The sequence below is a fragment of the Stomoxys calcitrans genome, chromosome 5 (assembly GCF_963082655.1).
Source record: "Stomoxys calcitrans chromosome 5, idStoCalc2.1, whole genome shotgun sequence".
NCBI lineage: Eukaryota > Metazoa > Arthropoda > Insecta > Diptera > Muscidae > Stomoxys > Stomoxys calcitrans.
The window spans coordinates 154,952,888-154,974,515 of record NC_081556.1 but is presented as its reverse complement, the minus strand read 5'-3'; the positions used below and the strand labels follow the sequence as shown (position 1 = coordinate 154,974,515).

General features: G+C 32.7%; 1 protein-coding gene across 1 annotated transcript; it reads right to left on the bottom strand.

Moving 5' to 3' along the window:
• Positions 1 to 10,538: 10,538 nt before the first annotated feature.
• Positions 10,539 to 10,958, bottom strand: LOC106096091 (defensin-2). Its single transcript, NM_001311253.1, is given in 1 exon segment — positions 10,539 to 10,958. A coding segment is annotated over 1 exon segment (294 nt). The 5' UTR covers positions 10,890 to 10,958; the 3' UTR covers positions 10,539 to 10,595.
• Positions 10,959 to 21,628: the final 10,670 nt, after the last annotated feature.

Here is a 21,628-nt window from a genome sequence, read left to right as displayed (position 1 = left end):
AATTTTGTACAACTGCTTCTTCCATGACCTTCAATAAACGTGTCAAATATGGTCTGAATCGGTCTATAGCCTGAAACAGCACCCATATAAACCGATCTCTCTATTTTACTTCTTGAGACCGTAAAAGGCCCAATACTTATTCGATTTGGATGAAATCTTACACATAGACTTCTACTGTGGTCTCCAACACTCAATTCAATTAGCATAGCAAATATTTTCTTTTATTCTTTGTTTGTTTAAAAAGAGATACCGGGAAAAAACTCGACAAATGCGATCAATGGTGGAGGGTATATAAGATTCGGCCCGGCCGAACTTAGCACGCTTTTACTTGTTATTATTTGACATTATACAGGGCTGCGTTTATTTAGCACAATTTAGGCATTTATTTGAGCTAACATGCTTTCAATGACTTGTTTTTGTGGCAAACAAGTCGTTTTGACCATATAAACTGTAAAGGAAAAATAAGTCGTTTTCAGAGCATTATAAAAGAGAACGAGTCGTTTGCTCAAAACAGCTTCGGTCTGAACATAGTATAAATCAATATCATATGAAACCCCTAAAAGTATACTACACATTTAGGGTTTCCGTATGAATAACGATTTTATTTGAAAATTTTGAGCTTTTTAGCAAATTGAGTTTTTTTCTCAGTTTTAAAGACTATGTAAATAAACATTTTTAAACATAGTGGTCGCCATTTGAGTGAAAGTGTCAGTGTTACTGGTCTTGGCAGTAAGAATAAAGTATTAAAATTTTGTCTTCGGAGAAAATTTCATTGAATATTAATACATTTATGACTTTATTGATAGCAGTAGTAAACAATCAAAAAAGCAAGCAACAACCATAGCACTAACTTTCATTTCATTTATTTAGTTGTTCATAATACCAGTACAACAAGATTATTATCTTATGAAATATGGAATAATATTGTAAACATAACACAGATTATAAAAGGATTATAAAAAAGTTTGCAGTTGAATATAGTATCAAATTATTTTGCTTTTAAACTACATGCGTTGCTAATTGTTTGAACCAAGATATATTCACTTACAGGTAGCAGCAGTTCGCCAACAACAAAATATTGAGTGCACTATCTGTCAAAATCAGTGATTAGTGCAACTCTGATTTTGATTATGGTACTAGTTCGCGCCATATTTTGTTGTTGTTGTGTATTGGTTCTTAACTATAATACACACACACAAGGCGGATTTAATAACCTTAGTTGTTTTGCCATGACACACACACGCAACCAAAACTATTTGGCAGACAGTAGACTTCGCGAGAAAAAAATTTACTCAGTTGTTTACGGTACACTACCTGGAAATTATGTCATGGTTTGAACGACATTTGGGAGTTGATTCCAGAGACGGATTGTAAGAACAATAAATGGATTTTGTGAAGACTATCGCCGATGTGCTAGTTATATTAGATTTCGTCCTCTCGAAGATGTTGTAAATTGCAGTTTGTAATATAAGTATGTTGGCTTTAGCGTATATATTATTTTATGAAGAAATATCAATGATTTGTACTCCAAATATTTCTCAAATGACGTCTTGAGTATTTGCAGTGCAAAAGATGACTCTCTATTGCCATGACCGGCCATTATATATGTCCGATTTAGGGGTGTTTTCGATGGTCCCCCAGATACTTAGCCCTTACAAAAATTTCAGCATCGCGCTCCACTCTCAAATACCATTTATTTAAACCTCATATTGTCATTGATTTAAGGGGAGTTTATGTGATGAGGCGTCTACCAAATACGTGCCCCAAAATTGGTTAGCAAATGCGTTTTCTAATCTCAAATACCTTTTGATCCACATATTGCCATGGTCGGCAAATTTTTATTCTTTTGGGGTTGTTTTGGGGAAGGGAAGGTGCCCGAAATACATGGTCCCACATTTGAATATCAGATGGACAGTAAGTAATTGGTGTTTTGGGGAAGGGGTAGACCCCCAGAAATTGGTCCCGAAAATGAGTATCAATTTCGTGTTTTACTCCGTAACATATTTCATTTAACTTCCACATTTTCATGGTCGGTAAATATGTCTGAGAGAGTTTTGGAGAGATTAGTGGTCCTCCAAGCACTGCTCTCAAATATCATTTATTTAAACCCCATATTGCCATTGGCCTCACAATTTGATATCAAATTCATTTTTTAATCTTAAATACCTTTACCTTAAACCCCTTTTTGGAAAAGGCAGCAAATATGTCCGGTTTGGGGTATGGGCCTTAATAACTATCAATATCAAGCTTCACACTCTATAAGATTCCAAGTGTCATGGAGAGCAAATACGTCCTATTTGGGGGTTGTTATGGAGATGGGACGTCTCGCAGACAGTTGGACCCGAATGTTGATATCAGATTCGTGGTCTACTACCAAATTCCTTTCATTAGGGCCCCATATTTCTATATTCAGATTCATAAAGATTCATGCTTTACTCCCAAAGACCTTTCATTTGAAACCCATATTGCTATGGTCGTAAATTTGACCCCTTTGGGGGTACGGCCCCTCAAAATCTGGGTCGCCCATTTTGATATCGGATTTGTATTCTACTCGCAAATACCTTTCAGTTAAATCGCAAATTGCCATGGTCGGTAAATATGTCCGATTTAGGGATGTTTTGGGGGCTGGGGTGGTCCCCTAAACACTTCGTCTGAAAATTAGATATCAGATACGTTTTCTAATCTTAAATACCTTTCATTTTAGTCCCATATTGCCGTGATTGGTCTATATATATATTTGGCAAGTTTTGGGGGTAGGGCGTCCCCCTAGGTACCCCATCCGAAATTTGTTTTTAGGTTACTGTAAGTGTGCAAACAAAATTTCGCTCAAATCGCCCTACCCATCTCGGAGATCTGGCGTTTCTGAAAATTTGAGTAAGGGGGAGGGTGCGGTATTTTTTTCTTTATATATTGCGAATTTTCTTAAAAACTCGGAATTTATTTGTAATTTTTCTTACTACACATTATTCGTTATCATCTACCAAGAGAAAAGTTTTCCTCTTGCAAAATATAGAATTCAAATTGAAATGAATTAGCAAGAAATATATCTTCAGCTATCTCTGGCATGTCAAGAAATAATGACAAATTACTTTAGATTTGAGTATAAATATATCAGCTTCAAAAGCAATGAAGACAAAAACCTTTTAGCTAACTATTAAAGCTCAAGTCGCTTCTGAAATATTTTTGCGAATAATCCAAATAACAATGAAACTCTTCATTATCGCTGCAACCTGCCTTTTGGCAGTCTGTTTGTTCACCCTTGCCAAGGCGGCACCTCAATTTGAAGACTCAAACTATGTCGAAGGAGTTGAAGGCTTGAAGCAAGTCGAGCCGGAATTACATGGTCGCTATAAGAGGGCAACTTGCGATCTAGCAAGCGGTCTAAATTGGAACCATTCTCTTTGTGCAGCTCACTGTTTACTGCGAGGTAAACGTGGTGGTTACTGTACTTCCCAGGGAGTTTGTTATTGCCGTTAAAAATGCCGTTATTTGAAGATTTCAAATAATATAAATAAACTGTGTATATTACTTTAAAAAGAAAGGACTAGTTCGTTTTGATTTCATACATAGGATATTCATGGAATATTCAACGGTGTTAAGTAATTCAATCTAAAGATTGAAAATAAAATTACTTGCGCAAATCTTTAAAAAAATCAAATTTTAAAAAATAGGTCTCTATAGTAGGAATAGTAAAATTGTTGTATATTGAGACCCACGTTATGATTAACCTTTCTTTATAGACGGTACTCTGGATTTAATTTCTTAACCCCTCAGGAGAATATTTTGTATAGGAGGCCCATAATTCGTGTAAATATGGGGTGATTTTTTAAGAGCTATAGGAAAGTTTTTCAAAAAAAAAAACACATAAAAATCAGAAAAATTCATGAAATCTTTGAGTCGATAGTACGAGGGTTGCCTTTTATATTTCGGGGTTGGACAACCCTTGTGTTGCAATCTAACAACTGACACTTCTATCGTAAAGCTTGACATTTTTGAGGTTAAACGTACTCCGAACGTTTTGACATACGAGCGTTATTTGTGTTATTTACAGTAAATTAAAATATTAATCTCGCCCGAAAAAGGAATTAATTCGTGAACATGTTTTGTGCGATTATTTTTTACAGCTTTCAACTCAACAACAGTGCATCGATGAACTTAATTCAATTTTTGGCGATGAAGCTTCATCAAGGACCAGTGTTGATCGATGACAGATGTTGTAGTTCGCTCCAAGACGAATTTCGTGAAGGTCGTCCAAAATCGGTTGTTGTTCCAAATACCATTGATGCTGTGCGCCAACTGATATTGCAAGATCGTTATGTGACCTATCGTGAGATTAAAACAACCTAAGGCATTAGTGGGATCAGCATACATTCAATATTGCATAAACATTTGACCGTCAAAAAAATTTGATCGCGTTGGATCCCACACAATTTATCAATCGCTCAAAAAAGGCTCGTTTTAGGAGAAACCTCAATCAGTGTGGTAAAAGTGCTTCGACAATTGGTTCAAACGCATGCAAAAGTGCATAGGTCTAAATGGGGAATATTTTGATAAACAATAAAGCGATTTTCGAAGTTTAATATCTGTTTTTGTTCACTAATCCCGAAATATAAAAGGAAACCCTCGTACGGTCCATATAATTTAATGTTTGAAGATTATTTCATGAGAATGTAGACCGCGACTGCGCCTCAAATGGTTCATCCGCCTAGACCAATTTTGGCATACTCTTTCCAACATATCGGCCGGCATTTCACAAATAAATGCTTCAATGTTGTCTTCCAATGCATCAATTGAAGCGGTCTTGTCTATAGCCCCACAAAAAAATAGTCTAAAGGCGTTAAATCGTACGATCTAGGCGGCCAACGTGAAATAAAATGTTCACCTCACTTGCCTCTCAATAAGTTCTTTGTTATGCGTGCTGTGTGGCACGGTCCTTTTGAAACAACATGTCATGCAAGTTAAGCTCTTGCATTTTGGGCAAAAAAAAGTTGGATATCATCTCACGATAGCGCTCACCATTCACTGTTACGTTACGATTAGGATCATCTTTGAACATCTTTCTTCTAATGAAAATTGCAAATGCAAATTTTGCCTATGAACATTCCACTAAGGAACAGGGGCAAACTTCTCATATAACAATGCGTGCAGTCCTATTCAAGTTTTAAGCTCAATGATAAGGGGCCTCCTTTTTGTAGCCGAGTCCGAACGGCGTGTTGCAGTGCGACACCTCTTTGGAAAGAAGTTTTACATGGCATAGTACCTCACAAATGTTGCCAGCATTAGGAGGGGAAAACCACCGTTGAAAATTTTTTCTTATGGTCTCGCCAGGATTCGAACCCAGGCGTTCAGCGTCATTGGCGGATATGGTAACCTCTACGCTACGGTGGCCTCCCTCGTGTTTCTAATAGTGTAGGCGAAATTAAAAAAATATAATGTGCAATTTCGACCCACCCCAACTGAGAGTTTACAAACATTTTCAAAAAAAACTTTTGTTCTCTCCTTTTTTAAGTGTTTTGTTTGCTTGTCGGTTTGTTCCGTATAGACTCAAAAACGGCTGATTCAATTATCTTAAAAATTTTACAGATTGGAAGGAAGCATAGGCTATATCATTTATTGATATCGGGAGGGGGCGGACCCCTTCCCTTACCCCAAAAGTACTACCCAAAAATAAAAGTGAACCAATCGATTCAAATTAAAGGTAGTCAGGTAGTTTATAATAAAAATATGGTTCAAGTAACCAAGGGGCCGCCCCAACCCCAAAACACCCTAAAATAGGTTTATTGGATGAGCATGACAATATGGGACTCAAATGAAAGGTATTCGGGAGCAGAATACGAATACAGTCAGGAAAAAGGAATAGGCTTCATAATTTGCTGATATTGGAAGAGGTTCTCGGCAGGATTCGAACGCAGGCGTTCAGCGTTTAGGAGGACATAGGCTAAGCACGAATTCGATATCCACATTCAGGGTGAAGTGTCCCCACCCTAAAAAGATATTAGAGATTTAAAGAAGGCGCTGCGGAGCGGGCCCTGTCCAGCTAGTACAAAATAAAGCCAAACTCAATTTTTAATTTTGACCATAAAATAGGAAACATTGGCATCATAGTGCAGAGGGATGGACGGATGGCTAGATCTATAACAATCTAGAGTATACAAATTTTAAAGGATCACAAGTAATTATTTCGAGGTGTTAGTACAACCCCCTCTTATGGTGGAGTGTAAAAAAAATCTAAATATCAATTTAATAGTAGTTCAACAAAGGAAAGTTCCTTAAATGGTTGGAAAATTTTATATCTTTAAAAATTATATTTGGATCAAAATAAATAACATCTCAAAACAAAATAAAGATTTAATAACTAAATTAAGTTGCAAAACTGCTTCAATTGACTTTTTTGTAAGCTTAAAGAAAGCACTTAATCTAATTAGCTCCTCATTTTTATTCCAAATTTAGTGAATAGATTTTCCAAATTTTTTTTACCTTTTCGCTATTCATCAACCACTTATCTGTCCAGCCAATTGTATACCATTGCGATTAGATCTCTCTGAGCTCACCCTATTCAGGTTGAATGTAGACATTTAACAGAAACTCGCCTAGTGAAAGTGAAGAAGACACAATACAATATTACAACAATAATACCACCATAATAAAAGTCTAAACATGATCAACATACAAAATATCTGGAAATTGTTTATTTATTTATATTCAATGATAATTAAAGTTTTAGATTTTTTTTTTTTTCAATATTACCATTACGGGTCTTCTATGTAGCAAATGCAACTACCGTCATCGCAGAAGCCACCTAATAAACCACAGTAATTGTTACACCAATCTGTATTGCATGATGATCTCTTATAACGGACATCCTCCAAGCTGCGAAGGGCTTCTATTTCATTGACAAAGTTATTGTGAGGATTAGCCTCTTCAGGAGCTGGGGCGGCATTGCCACACTTTATCAAGACAGCAACCGCAATAAATGCGACAGCAACTGAAGTAATCAATTTCATAAGGAATTTACTTCTACAGCGTAAATGTATCTTTAAATAAAAATTAGGTGTTTAACTATGTAACGTTGTGAGTTCTCTAAGTCCCTGGTAAGTGAATTGATGTTATTTATAACAACATTGTGTCTCCTGTAACAATTGCTAATAGATTGATTGATACCTATTAGATTAACCCTTAGTTTTTTTTTGCGCAAAATCATCAAAACGTTCTCACGGTGATAGGTGATAAGAAGAAAATTAATAATACGCAAGGCGACTTACTTTCCGAATTGTAGTAATTCTCATCATGATATAAAATGACCGATGAAACTGGCAGCCCTTTCTATTTTGGAGGTATTACTATCTACACCACCATAGTTGGGTAGAGAGTTAGGGTACGGTAAAGTAATCGCCGTTTGTATAACATCTAGAAATTCCAATCTGTGAGCCTACAGAATCTCTTGGGCGTCTAACTTTCTAAATCGATCTAGCCATGTCAATCCAACTGTGGAAATCACGATATCATTCGCACAAGCAAAACAATCCCATATCAAGCAATCTCCCGATTCCATTTCTTGATCACTACATTTTTGATTTTTGCAAAAATCGGTTCAGATTTAGATATAGGTCCCTTATAAATAGATAACCCAATTTATAGGGCCAAGCAGTAGAGTTGGCAAACTATCTATAATCGATATAATATTCTTATAATAAATATCGATAGTATCGATACTATCGTTAATTTCCCATCACGTATATTTGAAACGGAAATGAGAAGAACCAGAAGATCGATTTATATAGAAGCAATGTCATTGCACAGACCAAATAAAACCAAGGTTAATAAAGTTTGTTGGAAGTCGTGAGTGAAATACTTGCACAAAATGTTAGTCCAATTGGATGAAAATTGCGCCCTCTATAGGAGCAATGTAATTTAAGAGATACATTCAGTGTCGGATTCCTTTTTTTTTTTGTTTAATTTGCAAAAATTTTAACTTTTGCGATAGTATTTATCCATCGGGAAAATATCAATCGATATTTAGCCAAACAATTAAATATCGATAGTGCCATCAATATTTTGCCAGCTCTACCAAGCCAACTACCACAACAAGCCCGACTTCAATCAAAATTTTGAATGTTCGTGTCGCTTTTAAATTCAATTATGGATAACCAGTTTAAAAGCGTTCACAGAAACAAAAATGTTCATGATATTGGGTTGCCCAAAAAGTAATTGCGGATTTTTTAAAAGAAAGTAAATGCATTTTTAATAAAACTTCGAATGAACTTTAATCAAATATACTTTTTTTACACTTTTTTTCTAAAGCAAGCTAAAAGTAACAGCTGATAACTGACAGAAGAAAGAATGCAATTACAGAGTCACAAGCTGTGAAAAAATTTGTCAACGCCGACTATATGAAAAATCCGCAATTACTTTTTGGATAACCCAATATTATGAAAAAAGTGTTTAATTTCATGTATTAAACTTTTGAAATTCCATTGCAGGATATTGTCCGGCTTTAGACCATTGTTTAATGTTTTCTATTCAAAGAATAGTACAGCAAAAAAAGAAAAAAACATTTGAAAAGTCAGCAAAACACTTTTTATAACATTATAATTAATGCTTCATAAAACTGAGTATATGGGATCAATGAAATATATCATAACATATATGAAAATCAAACATATAAATTATTAAAAGTTTCTATATACTATGAAAAATTACAAATATTATGAAAATTTTCTTTACATGCATGAAACCAAATTTCATAAATTTAAGAACTATGTCATAAATAACATAAATCATAAATATTTTCATATGATTAATAATTTTTCATTTATATGAACAAAAGGCTATGAAACCCGATCATTATACTTATGATTAAAAAAATCTCTGTGTGGGTTTTCACTCAGACTCAGATCCATGCCACTGGTTTCATAGTATTTTCACTGAAAAGTTATTCACGTCGCATTCCTTAAGAGCAGATCGATTGTGTGCTTTTTTAAAGTCGCAATTTTCGGGAGGGTTAAAACCATATTTTATTTGAATTTTTTAATCGACTTGGGTAACGTCTAATTTTCTCACAAAAAATTTTATTACGTGGGAAAAACAATTACTTGGTAATTGTTAGTGATAACAACTGAATTAGTTCATTAGAATTTCTTTCTAAGATGTTAGCCTCTGGAAGGTGATAAGCTGAACAATTAATTTAACGCCTGCTTGTGTGCACTACAGATTTCTGTAGTTCCGTTGAAATTAGTCAAAGATCAATCACTATGTAATGTTATTTTATTTTGTGTAGTAGTGTTGTATTTTTCTTAGAATAGATATTTTCGCAATAACTTATTGATAGGTGAACACGAAAAGTCAAACCTTCACAGTCAAAGATTTACAAATTCACATAATGGCAAATTCAACTATTGTGAGTGAATGAAAATTCTATTAAAGAACAGAAGGTATTCTCCTCTCTCATAACAATTAGTACTGCCCAATTCAAGCTTTTAACTTAATGGTAAAGCCGCTATTACACGTTATGTAATTGTCTTATGACATGCCACTTTATGTACTCACTTGTAATTTAAAATTATTTTTTTAATCACATCTGTATGTTATTTTCATATGACTTAACCTAAATAGGTGAGCATATCTGATTTTTAAAGCGTAAAAATCGTCAGAAGGAAAAGAGCACACTCTAAACCAAAACAATTACAAGTGCTATTTTGAAAAGTGATTTTCATATGTTATTTCATTTGTATCACACGACATGTACAACTCTTCTTGTGCTAAATTTGACATGTCATAAGACACCTACATGACATGTCATAAGACACCTACATAATAGAACCTCAAGGGATGTTTGTTTATAGTCTAGTCCGAAGGGCATGCCGCTGAGCTACACCTCTCACTTAAGAAGTTTTGTATAGCTATGGAATACCTCGCAAAGATGACTAGCTTCAATGAGTGAATAAACACCACTGAAGATTTTTTCCAGTTATTTCGAAAGGATTCGTACACTGAAGTTCATCGCCATAGGTGAATATACCAAACTCTGCAGATGGGTAGCCTTTCCGATTGATGCCGACTCAAAATGTATGCTTATTAATAAGGGGCTAAGTTCGCTTGGCGTATCGTTAAACTCTTTGAAAAAAACCTTACATGGCTCAAGTTTCATAAATTGTAAAATAACAACAGATAAAAATCAGTATCGAAAGACAAAAGTCGAGCGGAGACGACTATATAATACCCTACACCACCGAGTCTACGTACTTCTTTTAATACCTGGAATCTATGTTGAACCTTATAAGATTGTTATACGATAGGACCTAAATTGTAGCTACTACAGGCTTAAAGGACCATTTCGGATGAGAGCTACATCTAAATCTGGACCAACTTTGATAAATTTATTACACGTACTAGGACTTCAAAAAAAAAAAAACCTCACGCTAAATTTTATAAAGTTCGTAGTTCATAAATAAAAATGACATGATAACTCTAATAATTTTCCTCCACCTCATATTTCATAAAATAATATTTTTTTTTTTGCATTAAAAGTTAACTATTTTCTTTTGCCGGTTATTTTATTTAAAATTTATTTGGTTGAAGCATAATTCACCATTATCTTATTTACGACAAACGCAAACCGCATCATCATTACAGCGACCACCACTCTTTCCAAGAAGCAAGCAATGGGCAGCGCAAGCACTATGATTGACATTCCACATGCTCAACAAATCGCAAGTGGCTCTCTTATAACGGCCATGTAATTCAGGTTCTAACTGGCGGAGAGCTTCCACTCCATCGACATAGTCGGGATGATGGTCTACCTCATCCCCAGCAGGGGGAGCAGCATTGGAGCGCACGGTCAAGCAGGCCACGACAACAAGAATTACAGGAAAAAGGCTGAAGAATTTCATGGTGACGTTTAAAATATTTTAAGAAATTTTAAGAATCTAAGATGACCGCAAAGGCAATGGAGACTTGGTGGGTAACTCTGATTTGATTTCTCCATTAGAGCGAAGTATTTATACCCAGAAGCCCATATCGCCACATAAAGAGCTACTTGAAAACTTCCATTTATTTTCATCTTGAAATTGAAAATTAAAAAACGAAAAACACTCAAAAATTACTGAGAAAAGTGATAAGATCATATTTGATTAAATATATTATGGGGAATGAGGAAAAATTAAAACAACTACAAGTACGATGGATATCGTCTGGTAATTTTGTAATGTTTTTATACCCACCATCGAAGGATGTGGGTATATTCATTTTGCCATTCCATTTGCAACATATCGAAATATCCGTTTCCGACCCTATAAAGTATATATATTCTTGATCAGCGTAAGAATCTAAGACGATCTAGCCATGTCCGTCCGTCTGTCTGTTGAAATCACGCTACAGTCTTTAAAAATAGAGATATTGCGCTAAAACTTTGCATAGATTCTTTTTGTCCATAAGCAGGTTAAGTTCGAAGATGGGCTATATCGGACTATATCTTGATATAGCCCCCATATCTTGATATGGCACCCAAATAGATATAGCCCCCGATTTTGCTGGAATTTTGTGACAGTGAGTTGTGTTAGACACTTCGACATTTTACTTCAATTTGGCCCAGATCGGTCTAGATTTGGATATAGCTGCCATATAGACCGTAGATTTAGGGTCTTAGGCCCTTAAAAGCCACATTTATTATCAGATTTTGCTGAAATTTGGGACAGTGAGTTGTGTTAGGCCCTTCGACATCCTTCTTCAATTTGACCCAGATCGGTACAGATTTGGATATAGCTGCCATATAGACCGATGTCTCGATTTAAGGTCTTGCGCCCATAAAAGGCGCATTTATTGTCCGATTTAGCCCAAATTTGGGACAGTGAGTTGTCTCAGGCTCTTCGACATTTGCTGCAACTTGGCCCAAACCGGTTCAGATTTGGATATAGCTGCCATATATACCGATTTAAAGTCTTGGCCCCATAAATGGCGCATTTATAATCCGATTTTACTGAAATTTGACACAGTGACTTATGTTAGGCTTTTCGACGTCCGTGCCGTATATGGTTCAGATCGGTTTATTTTTAGATATAGCTACTAAAACCAGTAAGGAAGGTCAAAAGTCGGGCGGAGCCGACTATATATATACCCTACACTACCTGGTGAACGTAGTCCTTTTTATATGTAGAACTTATCTCGAAATCTAGTCAGACTTTAATTAGGATACCTATTGAAATATCAAATAGAAATAGACACATTCTGGGACGTCAAATAGAACATCTCATGCCCTATATTGTAAAGATGTGACCAAAACTGTGGTTCTTACTGCCTCCATACATTACATACTTACAGTCCATATCGGAAGATATATATATATATATATATATATATATATATATATATATATATATATATATATATATATATATATATATATATATATATATATATATATATGTGTATATATATATATGTATATGTATATATATATATATATATATATATATATATATATATATATATACATTGGAGCTATATCTAAATCAGGACCAATTTTAATGAAATCTTGGGCATGTATTAGAACGTCAAATAAAACGTCTCATGCAAATCATACACAAATTGTGGTTTCTACAGGCTAAAGTCTATTTCGGATGAAAGATATATCGGGGCCCTACATCTAAATCTAAACAGAATTTTATGAAATTTTGCACACGTATTAAGACGTCAAATAAAACACCTCGTACAACATTTTGTTAAGATTGGACTAAAATAGTGGCTTCTACAGCCTTAAAAGACCATATCGGACAAAAGATTTATATGGGAGCTATGTCTTTACCTAGACCGATTTATATGAAACTTTTCACTTCCATTGTTATATGTAGAAATTGGACCAAAATTATGCCTACTACAGCCTTTAAAGTCCATATCGGATGAAAGTTTTATATGGGAGGTATATCTAAATCTGAAGCGATTTTTGAAATTTTGCACACATATGAAGACGTCAAATAAAGCACCCCTTGCCAAATTTGGTAAAGATCGGATCAAAATTGTGGCTGTTAAAGCTTAAAACTCCATACCGGATAAAAGATATATATGGGTGCTATATCTAAATTTGAAGCGATTTTTATGAAAATTTTCAGTCATATTGAAACTTTAAAGAAAACACTTCGTGCTATATTTTTTAAAGATCCGACCAAAATTGTGGCTGCTATAGCCATAAAATTTCATATCAGACGAAAGCTATATATGGGAGCTATGTCTTAATCTGAACCGATTTTGACGAAATTTTGCACATATATGAGGACGTTGGACCAAACTTGTGGCTGCTACAGCTTTAAAGGGCCATATCGGATGAAAGATATATATGGAAGCTATATCTAAATCTGAACGCTGAACGCCTGGGTTCGAATCCTGGCGAGACGATCAGAAAAAAAATTTCAATTATTGTTTTCCCCGCCTAATGCTGGCAACATTTGTGATGTACTATGCCATGTAAAACTTCTCTCGAAAGAGGTGTCGCACTGCGGCACGCCGTTCGAACTCGGCTATAAAAAGGAGGCCTCTTATCATTGAGCTTAAAACTTGAATCGGACTGCACTCATTGATATGTGAGAAGTATGCCCCTGTTCCTTAGTGGAATGTTCATGTTGTATTTTGCTGTAGCATCAACAATAATACAACATATTAGAGTGACTTCATTGTAAAGTCTGTACGTCTGTGTGTCGAATTCATGATAGGGTTCGAACGAATGAAACTAACCACTTTACATTTTGCACTGATACTCTTTAATGATACATGTAGCTCGTTGTGGGTGCAAATGTGCCATACTGATTCAGATTTGGTTGTAACTCCCATTATCCAACATATTTGACTTCAAGCTTCTGGCTAATTGGCTTTTAATAAGTAGGAGGATTGTATACTATGTTTGCTTTCTACTTACTTTTGCTTCTTATAATTGCTCTTAAGCTCCTTAAATACTTACCTCTCCACCTAATGCTAAAATGCTTCATAGAAAAATTTAAAGGCATTAAGTTTTAAGCCTTTTCAAATGATTTTTGTTTTCTTTTATTGAATAGAAACTATATAAATTTTGTTTTTAGGTTTCTTGTGTTTTTTTTTTTTTTTTTTTTTTTAATGTAGTAGTTGTTGTAGTAATAATTAGGCTTCTTAATTTTTGAATGCACAATATTTTTGTTTATTTATGTTTTCCCTTTGTATGGTTGTTGTTGCTGTTGTTGTAGTTGTAGTTGTGGTAATGCTTCGTTTTTATTTTAGTTTTTGTTATTGGTTTATTTTAAAGTTTACAAAAGCAAATATCCGATGTACATAGAATGTATGTAGTATGTCTGTATGTATATTTATTTATTTTTGTTATTATTGTTGATCACTAGACATTTTGTATTTAGTACAACAATTTTTAATATTGTTTTGTTTTGCTTTTTTGTCATATCATTTATATATATGTAATATATGTATATAGCAGTTTTAAACGCTGTTTTTATTTGCTTAGATTTTTAATCGAGATTTAGTTTTTATTTATAATTATTTATAACAATATGTATTGTATTATCTGTTGTTTGTTTTCATTTTTCATTCAAAACTTTTTAACATTAAGCTGTGATGTGTAAAGTAACGTTTTTTTGTTGTATTTTTGTTTTTCAACACGTTTTATATTTTATAATTTTTTTTTTTTATTTTTTCTTTCGTTATTTTTTCTTTTTATTTGTGTTTTTCTTATTTCTGACTTTTGAGTTTCCTTTTCCTCTTGAGAGGGAAAAGGGAGTTCAGGGAAAATTATTAAATAAATACATCTTTATTTTCAAGAAAAAGTAAATAAGCACTTTCTCCTTTTGGTTGTTGCTTTTTTGAAATATTCATTAGTTGTATTATTTAAATAACATTTGATATGCTATACAATTGTTCCATTTTTATTTTATTTCTGTTTTTGTATCATTTTCTAGGTTTTCTTTATATATTTTCTGAAAGTAAAAAAAAATAATTTTTAATAGGCACCATAAAATCAAATGGCTTATCAAAGATTTTCTTCAAAAAATAAAAACAATTTAGAAATTAAAATCGATTTTGAGATTGAATGATAAAAAAAATGATTTCCACAGAAAAAGATCTCACAAGTATTCAAAATTTAAATAAATTTGTTCTATTAAAATCCAAAATTGAAAATTGAAAAATTTTGTTTTTAATTTTTGAAATTTGTTTTTTATGAGTTAAGTTTTTTGGGTTGGCAGCTTAGGTTGATAATTATCATAGATAAATTATATGTAGATAAAGAATTTGAACTTCGTACATAGACTAGTTGGTAGCACTTGTGAATAGAGATATCTAAGAACATGCCGCAAGCAGAATTCTGCTCTCAATTGCATGCAGTTTGGGTCGTTTGCATTTTCTTAATATGCATTGTCACCTTTTCAGTGAAGGAAAATATGACGTAATGCACGTATATAGGGTTTCGGCAGTCTTAGCTTCCAATATATGTAACTTTCTTTCTTTTATTTAATTTCTTTTTGCTGAAAATTTGATTTTTTAAATTTTTTCGGCAGAACTGCTAGCTTTGGAGAAAACTAAAATAATAACCAAAACCTAAAAGCTTGACATTTGCTGTTAATTTTTTTAATTTTGCCCTGTTATTTCCATCCTCTTGGAATGATGTCCAAATGTCATCTGTGAAAGTGAAAAGTGTTCAGTATACTCTGCCATTTCATCATGGAGAAATTTACATACAAGCAAAGATTACAAATCGATGACAATCACATGCCGTACAAGAGCTACCAGAGCATTCAGAAAAACGACATTTGACTTATTTTATAGGCTGGTGGCATAATCGGTTCAATTTTCTTCAATGTTAACTTGGGAGAAACGTTACCGTTGATGGCATGATACGTGACTCATTTTGCCCAAATTAACTGAGTTGGACTTTGTTGATCTGTGGTTGTCCTGTTGAAACTATGTATAGCTCTGGCAATTGGTTGCCATGTGCCATACAGCTCTTGAAGTCTTTGCCTTGTTGCTATGGTCGGTTAATATGGCCACCCACACACTTGGCCCTTAAATTAAATATAAGTTCCGTGCTCTACTCCAAAATATCTTTCATTTGAGCCCCATATTGTCATGGTCGCTAAATTTGTCTCGTTTTGAGGGTTTTGGGGATGCTCCTCCCAACCTTTAGCCTCAAAATTGGATACCAGATTCATTTTTTCTCTAAAGAGAATATTTCAATGAGATTTTCTCTAAAGAGAATATTTCAATGAGATTTTCTCTAAAGAGAATATTTCAATGAGATTTTCTCTAAAGAGAATATTTTAATGAGATTTTCTCTCAAGAGAATAATTCAATGAGATTTTCTCTAAAGAGAATATTTCAATGAAATTTTCTCTAAAGAGAATATTTCAATGAGATTTTCTCTAAAGAGAATATTTCAATGAAATTTTCTCTAAAGAGAAAATTTCAATGAGATTTTCTCTATAGAGAATATTTCAATGAAATTTTCTCTAAAGAGAATATTTCAATGAGATTTTCTCTAAAGAGAATATTTCAGTGAGATTTTCTCTATAGAGAATATTTCAATGAAATTTCTCTAAAGAGAATATTTCAATGAGACTTTTTCTCTAAAGAGAATATTTTAATGAAATTTTCTCTAAGGAGAATATTCCAGAGAATTTTTTCTAAAGATAAAATTTTAATGAAATTTTTTTCTTAAGTCAAAGTTTTAATGAAATTTTTTCAAAGGACAAAAGGAAATTTTCTCAAAGGACAGGGGCAAACTTCCCACATATGAATTAATGCCGATTCAAGATTCAAGCTCAATGATAAGGGGCCTTCATTTTATGGTCAAGTTCAAATGGAGTGCCGAAGAGAAGTTTTCAGGCAGAAGTTTTTACATGTAACCAGCATTAGGATGGGATAACCACAGCTGACCAGTTTTTTTCAGATGTTCTCGCCAGGTTTGGACCCCGCCATTCAGATGGACATAATATAGTTTCTATAAAATGAAATTTCTTCTAAAGACAAAGTTCATTGATATTTTGACTTGAAAAAATTAAATTTCCACAAATTTATTGAATTTTTTTTTATCATTCAATCCTGATAATCATTTTGAACATAAAATCGCACAATATTAAAATTTTGATTTTTCTTCTTGTAAGCAAAACTATCTGTATTTTCTCGGTGTTCCTTAGGATATCGTTAACAATTTTAAGTCAATATTAATAAATTCAATAATCATAATTGTAATAATAATCATACATAATTATGAAAGCTCGCTGTTTGTTTGTGTAATAAATTGTTGTTGGATTTCTTTTTGGGTTTTCATTAAAAAATTTGTGTGTGTGTTTTCAGGCACAAAGTGAAAAGAAATAAAAAAATTTAACAATTTCTATATGCATATTTTTTTTCTTTTCTTATATTTTTTGCATCAATTTGCCTATACTTGTCAAAACCTAGCATTTTCATTAGTTCTAAATTTGTTGTCCTGTCTTTAATAATCGTTTGTATTTGTTTTTTTATAACTAATTCTGTATTGTATTTCTTGTTTGTCTAGCTTGAATTTTGTTTTCATTTGTTTAGCTTTCATTAAAAATAATTTTATTATTTTTTTTTCTTAGCGGCATTATCTAGTTTTTTTTTTTGTATTTCCCTTTAGATTTTCTAAAACATGATTTCTTCTTGTTTCTTTATTTGAGTTTTATTTTTTGAAAAATGTGTTTTTAGTTAATAAAAAATAAAATGGACATTTTTTTGTTCTACATTCAATTTTAACTTGTTTTAAACAATATTTAAGATGTTTTCTATGTTTTTCTTATTATTTTTGTTGTTGTTAAAATTTTCCTTTAGGACTACTGGGTAACTCTAACTATTACAATCAACATTATGGGGGCAGATATGGGAGAGTACAAATAAATGAGCATTTATGAAAAAGAGAACAACAAAAAACTTGTAAAATGAAATTTTGCAATGTTTGTTATATAAGTAATGTATTATTAAGATGGTAAAATTTCCGAAAAATACCGCCACTGCTTATGAAGGGATGGAATCCCAAAATCTACAGTCCGCTTAACCATTCGACAAATTTTCGAAAACATTTTGATTTAAATCCAAATGGGGAATTTATTAATAAATAAAATCATCCACGGTTGCAAACTAATAAAAAAAGTTGGGCAACCTTTGGTTTGGTAGTTGAACGCACATAGACAACAAAAAGAACTATGAAAAACAGATCTACAAAAAAAAAAAAAATAAGACCTAAAGCAAATTTTTTAAAAAATATTTTTTTAACTTATTTTGCCATGGTATTTCTTAAATTTCTAAATCAAGTTTTAGAAGTGAGATAATTTTTCTAACAAACATACTTCATTTCCAAATATAAAGAGTTTTTTCACTACAAAAATATTATTTTTGATTAGTTTAAAGATATATCCTAAGATTTAAGATAATAGACAGCACAGACCAACAACATGAAATGAATAACCTTTGCATCACATTTGAAAAAACGTTACGATATGTTTGTTTGTAATAAATTGTAATAAATCATTACAATGAAAACGTTTCATAGAATAATAAGAATTCCCTTTACAGACCCACAGACATTAAATCGAATTTTTAGGTGCAAAAAAAGTTCTAATTTATTTGTTAGTTCAAATTCTCTATTTGCCTTTAGCTTCTCTACATTGTAATTAAATATTAAGTTTTCGTTTTTTGATTGAACACTTAAGATATTGATTGAGTATGCCATGATGACACTCATGTCAATCATGACGTCTTAATTAATACTAGTGAGACAAATTTTTTAATAACAAGTGCTGTTTTTCATCTTAAGCAATTCATCAAAAGCTTAAAAGGCGATATTTTTTTAGTTAATAAAATATGTGGTGTGTTGATAACGTTTTTCCAATCTAGGTAGTTGTAATGGACGGACATATTAAGTGGAGAAAAATCTGTTCCATTGATGATTTATGGAATTTTATTCATCAATGTATGGTTGCATAGAGCATAAAGCAATATTGGTCCCATATAAGACCTTCTGGACATTGCTTGGTGTTATGTTATATTCCACTCTTCTATATATTTATGCAATTTTTTTAATACACATAAAAAACATTGTATTGACATAATGGATTTATAAGGTACCCATCTACTATGAAAATCAAATTCTAAAATATCTCTGAAGAAACCATAAAATCACAAAGATAATGAAAATTTTGTTTGGAACAAATTCCTATTGTACCTATCTACGTTCACCATAAAACTTGCATATATTCTGTAAACTGAAATTACATATATCTATATACACTAGTAAAAAAAAGTCGTAGCAAAATCGTACACCAATGGCTTTGTCGAAAATATTGACAACCTGCAAGAATGATTTTTTTAACACTCGTTGCCAATTTCATGTACACATCATTATGAACATCATACCTACAAAATGTAGATGTATATCAACGTTAAGTTTCAATGACTCTTAAAACATTCTATGTACCTGCATATAATGCTTTGGTGCATTGTGGTAAAACGTTTGTAAACACATTATCATGGGATGGATGGAGAACAGGTTCTATTCTCAGCAGCCTTCAACGTTTATGAACATTTGTGGTTGATCTGATATTATTTATGTATTTATTTACTTTAATGGACCAATTGAGTCAATTTAAGAATGCCACGGTTGATTTTTTCCATGTTTTTACTACTCTTGTCATATTAAAAATTAAAACGGCTTCAGTTTCATTTTAGTTATGACCTGACATAATATCTTATGCATCCTTAAATATGTATTTATATATTTTTTTAGATATCCCAGTTGTATATGCGCAATTCCTATTGAACCAACCTACTACCTCTTCGAAATCGCAGACATATGACTAGAATGTCATATATAATCTATTTGCCTCTGACAATTGATAGTTACTAAAAATATGTTGGAGGCGACCATGGGACAGAGGTTAGCATGTTCGCCTGTGACGCCGTACGTTTGGTTTAAGATCCCAGAGTAAACACCAGAAAAATTACCTGTGATGTTAAAACTTCTCTACTAAGTGGTGTCACTATGCGGGATGCCACTCGGAGTTAAAAAGGAGGCCCCTTATCATTGAGCTTGAACTTTAATCGATATAAGAGAAGTTAATCGATATAAAGAAGAACATTCCATTAATAAGTTCCTTAATGGAATGTTCATGGGAAATTTAGTAGTAGTAGTATGGTGGTACTTTCAAAAAATTTTAATATGAGTAGTTCGGTACAGTAGGAATATTGTTTTGAAATATATATTAGAAAAGATAACAATCTTTTTAGTTAAGGGTAAACAATAACTATAAACCTCCCCATATTTAAAATGTACTGTCATGATTGCTCTTTTATGATATTCCAGATGTATATATAAAATTCCTGCTGTAACTAACTTCTTCAACACCTAACTCAAAAAATAAGAGGAAGAATGTTATAGGTAATTAAATTGTCCATGTAAATTGACAACAATTCAAGCTATAGCGGTATTTTCCATAATGTTGAATATGAAGAAATTTTATTTTGAAAATTATATTAGAAAAGATAATACGTCTATTAACCAAGGTTTAACTATACTTATATTGATCTTGACACTATGTTTTCAATGGTGTCTAAAAACATTTACATCATCATTTGTATTCATACAAATCATTTTAAAATTCCTACAGTGCCCATCCTTTGTCTAAAAAAGGTAAGAACACAATGTCATATTTAATCAAAATGCCGCCAATTGAAAATAATACAAACTACGTTGGTATATTTCACTATTTTAAATGCTCACCATTTGAAATAGTGCGGTAAGGTAGGAATATAGTTGTAAAAATCAAATTCACTGTTAAACATTATTTATATAGATAATTGGAACATGTAGATAATCTTAAAATGCAATGTAGATGTGGAAAAATTGTCCATCCTTGACGCATGCTCAAATACATAATTGTTATTGTAGCAGTATGTTGTACTCTGAGGCCGCAGCCCTTGCCGATGAAAGACTCCATCGGGTCAATCCGATAGTACAACCGGCTGCCATGGGATTTATACATAATTATATTATGTAGTAGCATTAAATCCAAATATTTATTAGAACATAATAAAATTATTCAAGTTATGCTGTATGCAAATATCCTCATTTAATTCTTTTTGAATACCTAACGGATGTAAAATTCAAAATTCCTACAGCACCTACCTACTACCATTATTCAACCAATCCCATGGCAGCCGGTTGTATGTACCGGATTGACCCGATGAATTCCTTCATCGGCAAGGGCTGCCGCCTCAGTGTCCCACACACTGCTACTACAACAACAACAACTACCATTATTGACGGCAAAAATAAAAAGAGAGATCTTTACCTTCTAAGAAACTTGTTTACTTGACAAAATTGCAAACTGTGGTGATGTTTTTCATAATCATTAATTGCACGTAGGACGGTACTGTAGGAATGCTGAGAAGAAAATTTTATTAAACGATGTTAATTTCAAACATCGACCAAATCGGTATTGTGTGTGTGTGTGTGAAATATTTTTTATTTCCAATTTTTACTTTTACCTACAGGGATTATAAACAAAATTCCTACTGCACTTACTTACAATAAACATATGTTAAAGCAATCGAGTACAGAAATTGTAAAGACTTAGACTAAACTTTTAAAAAT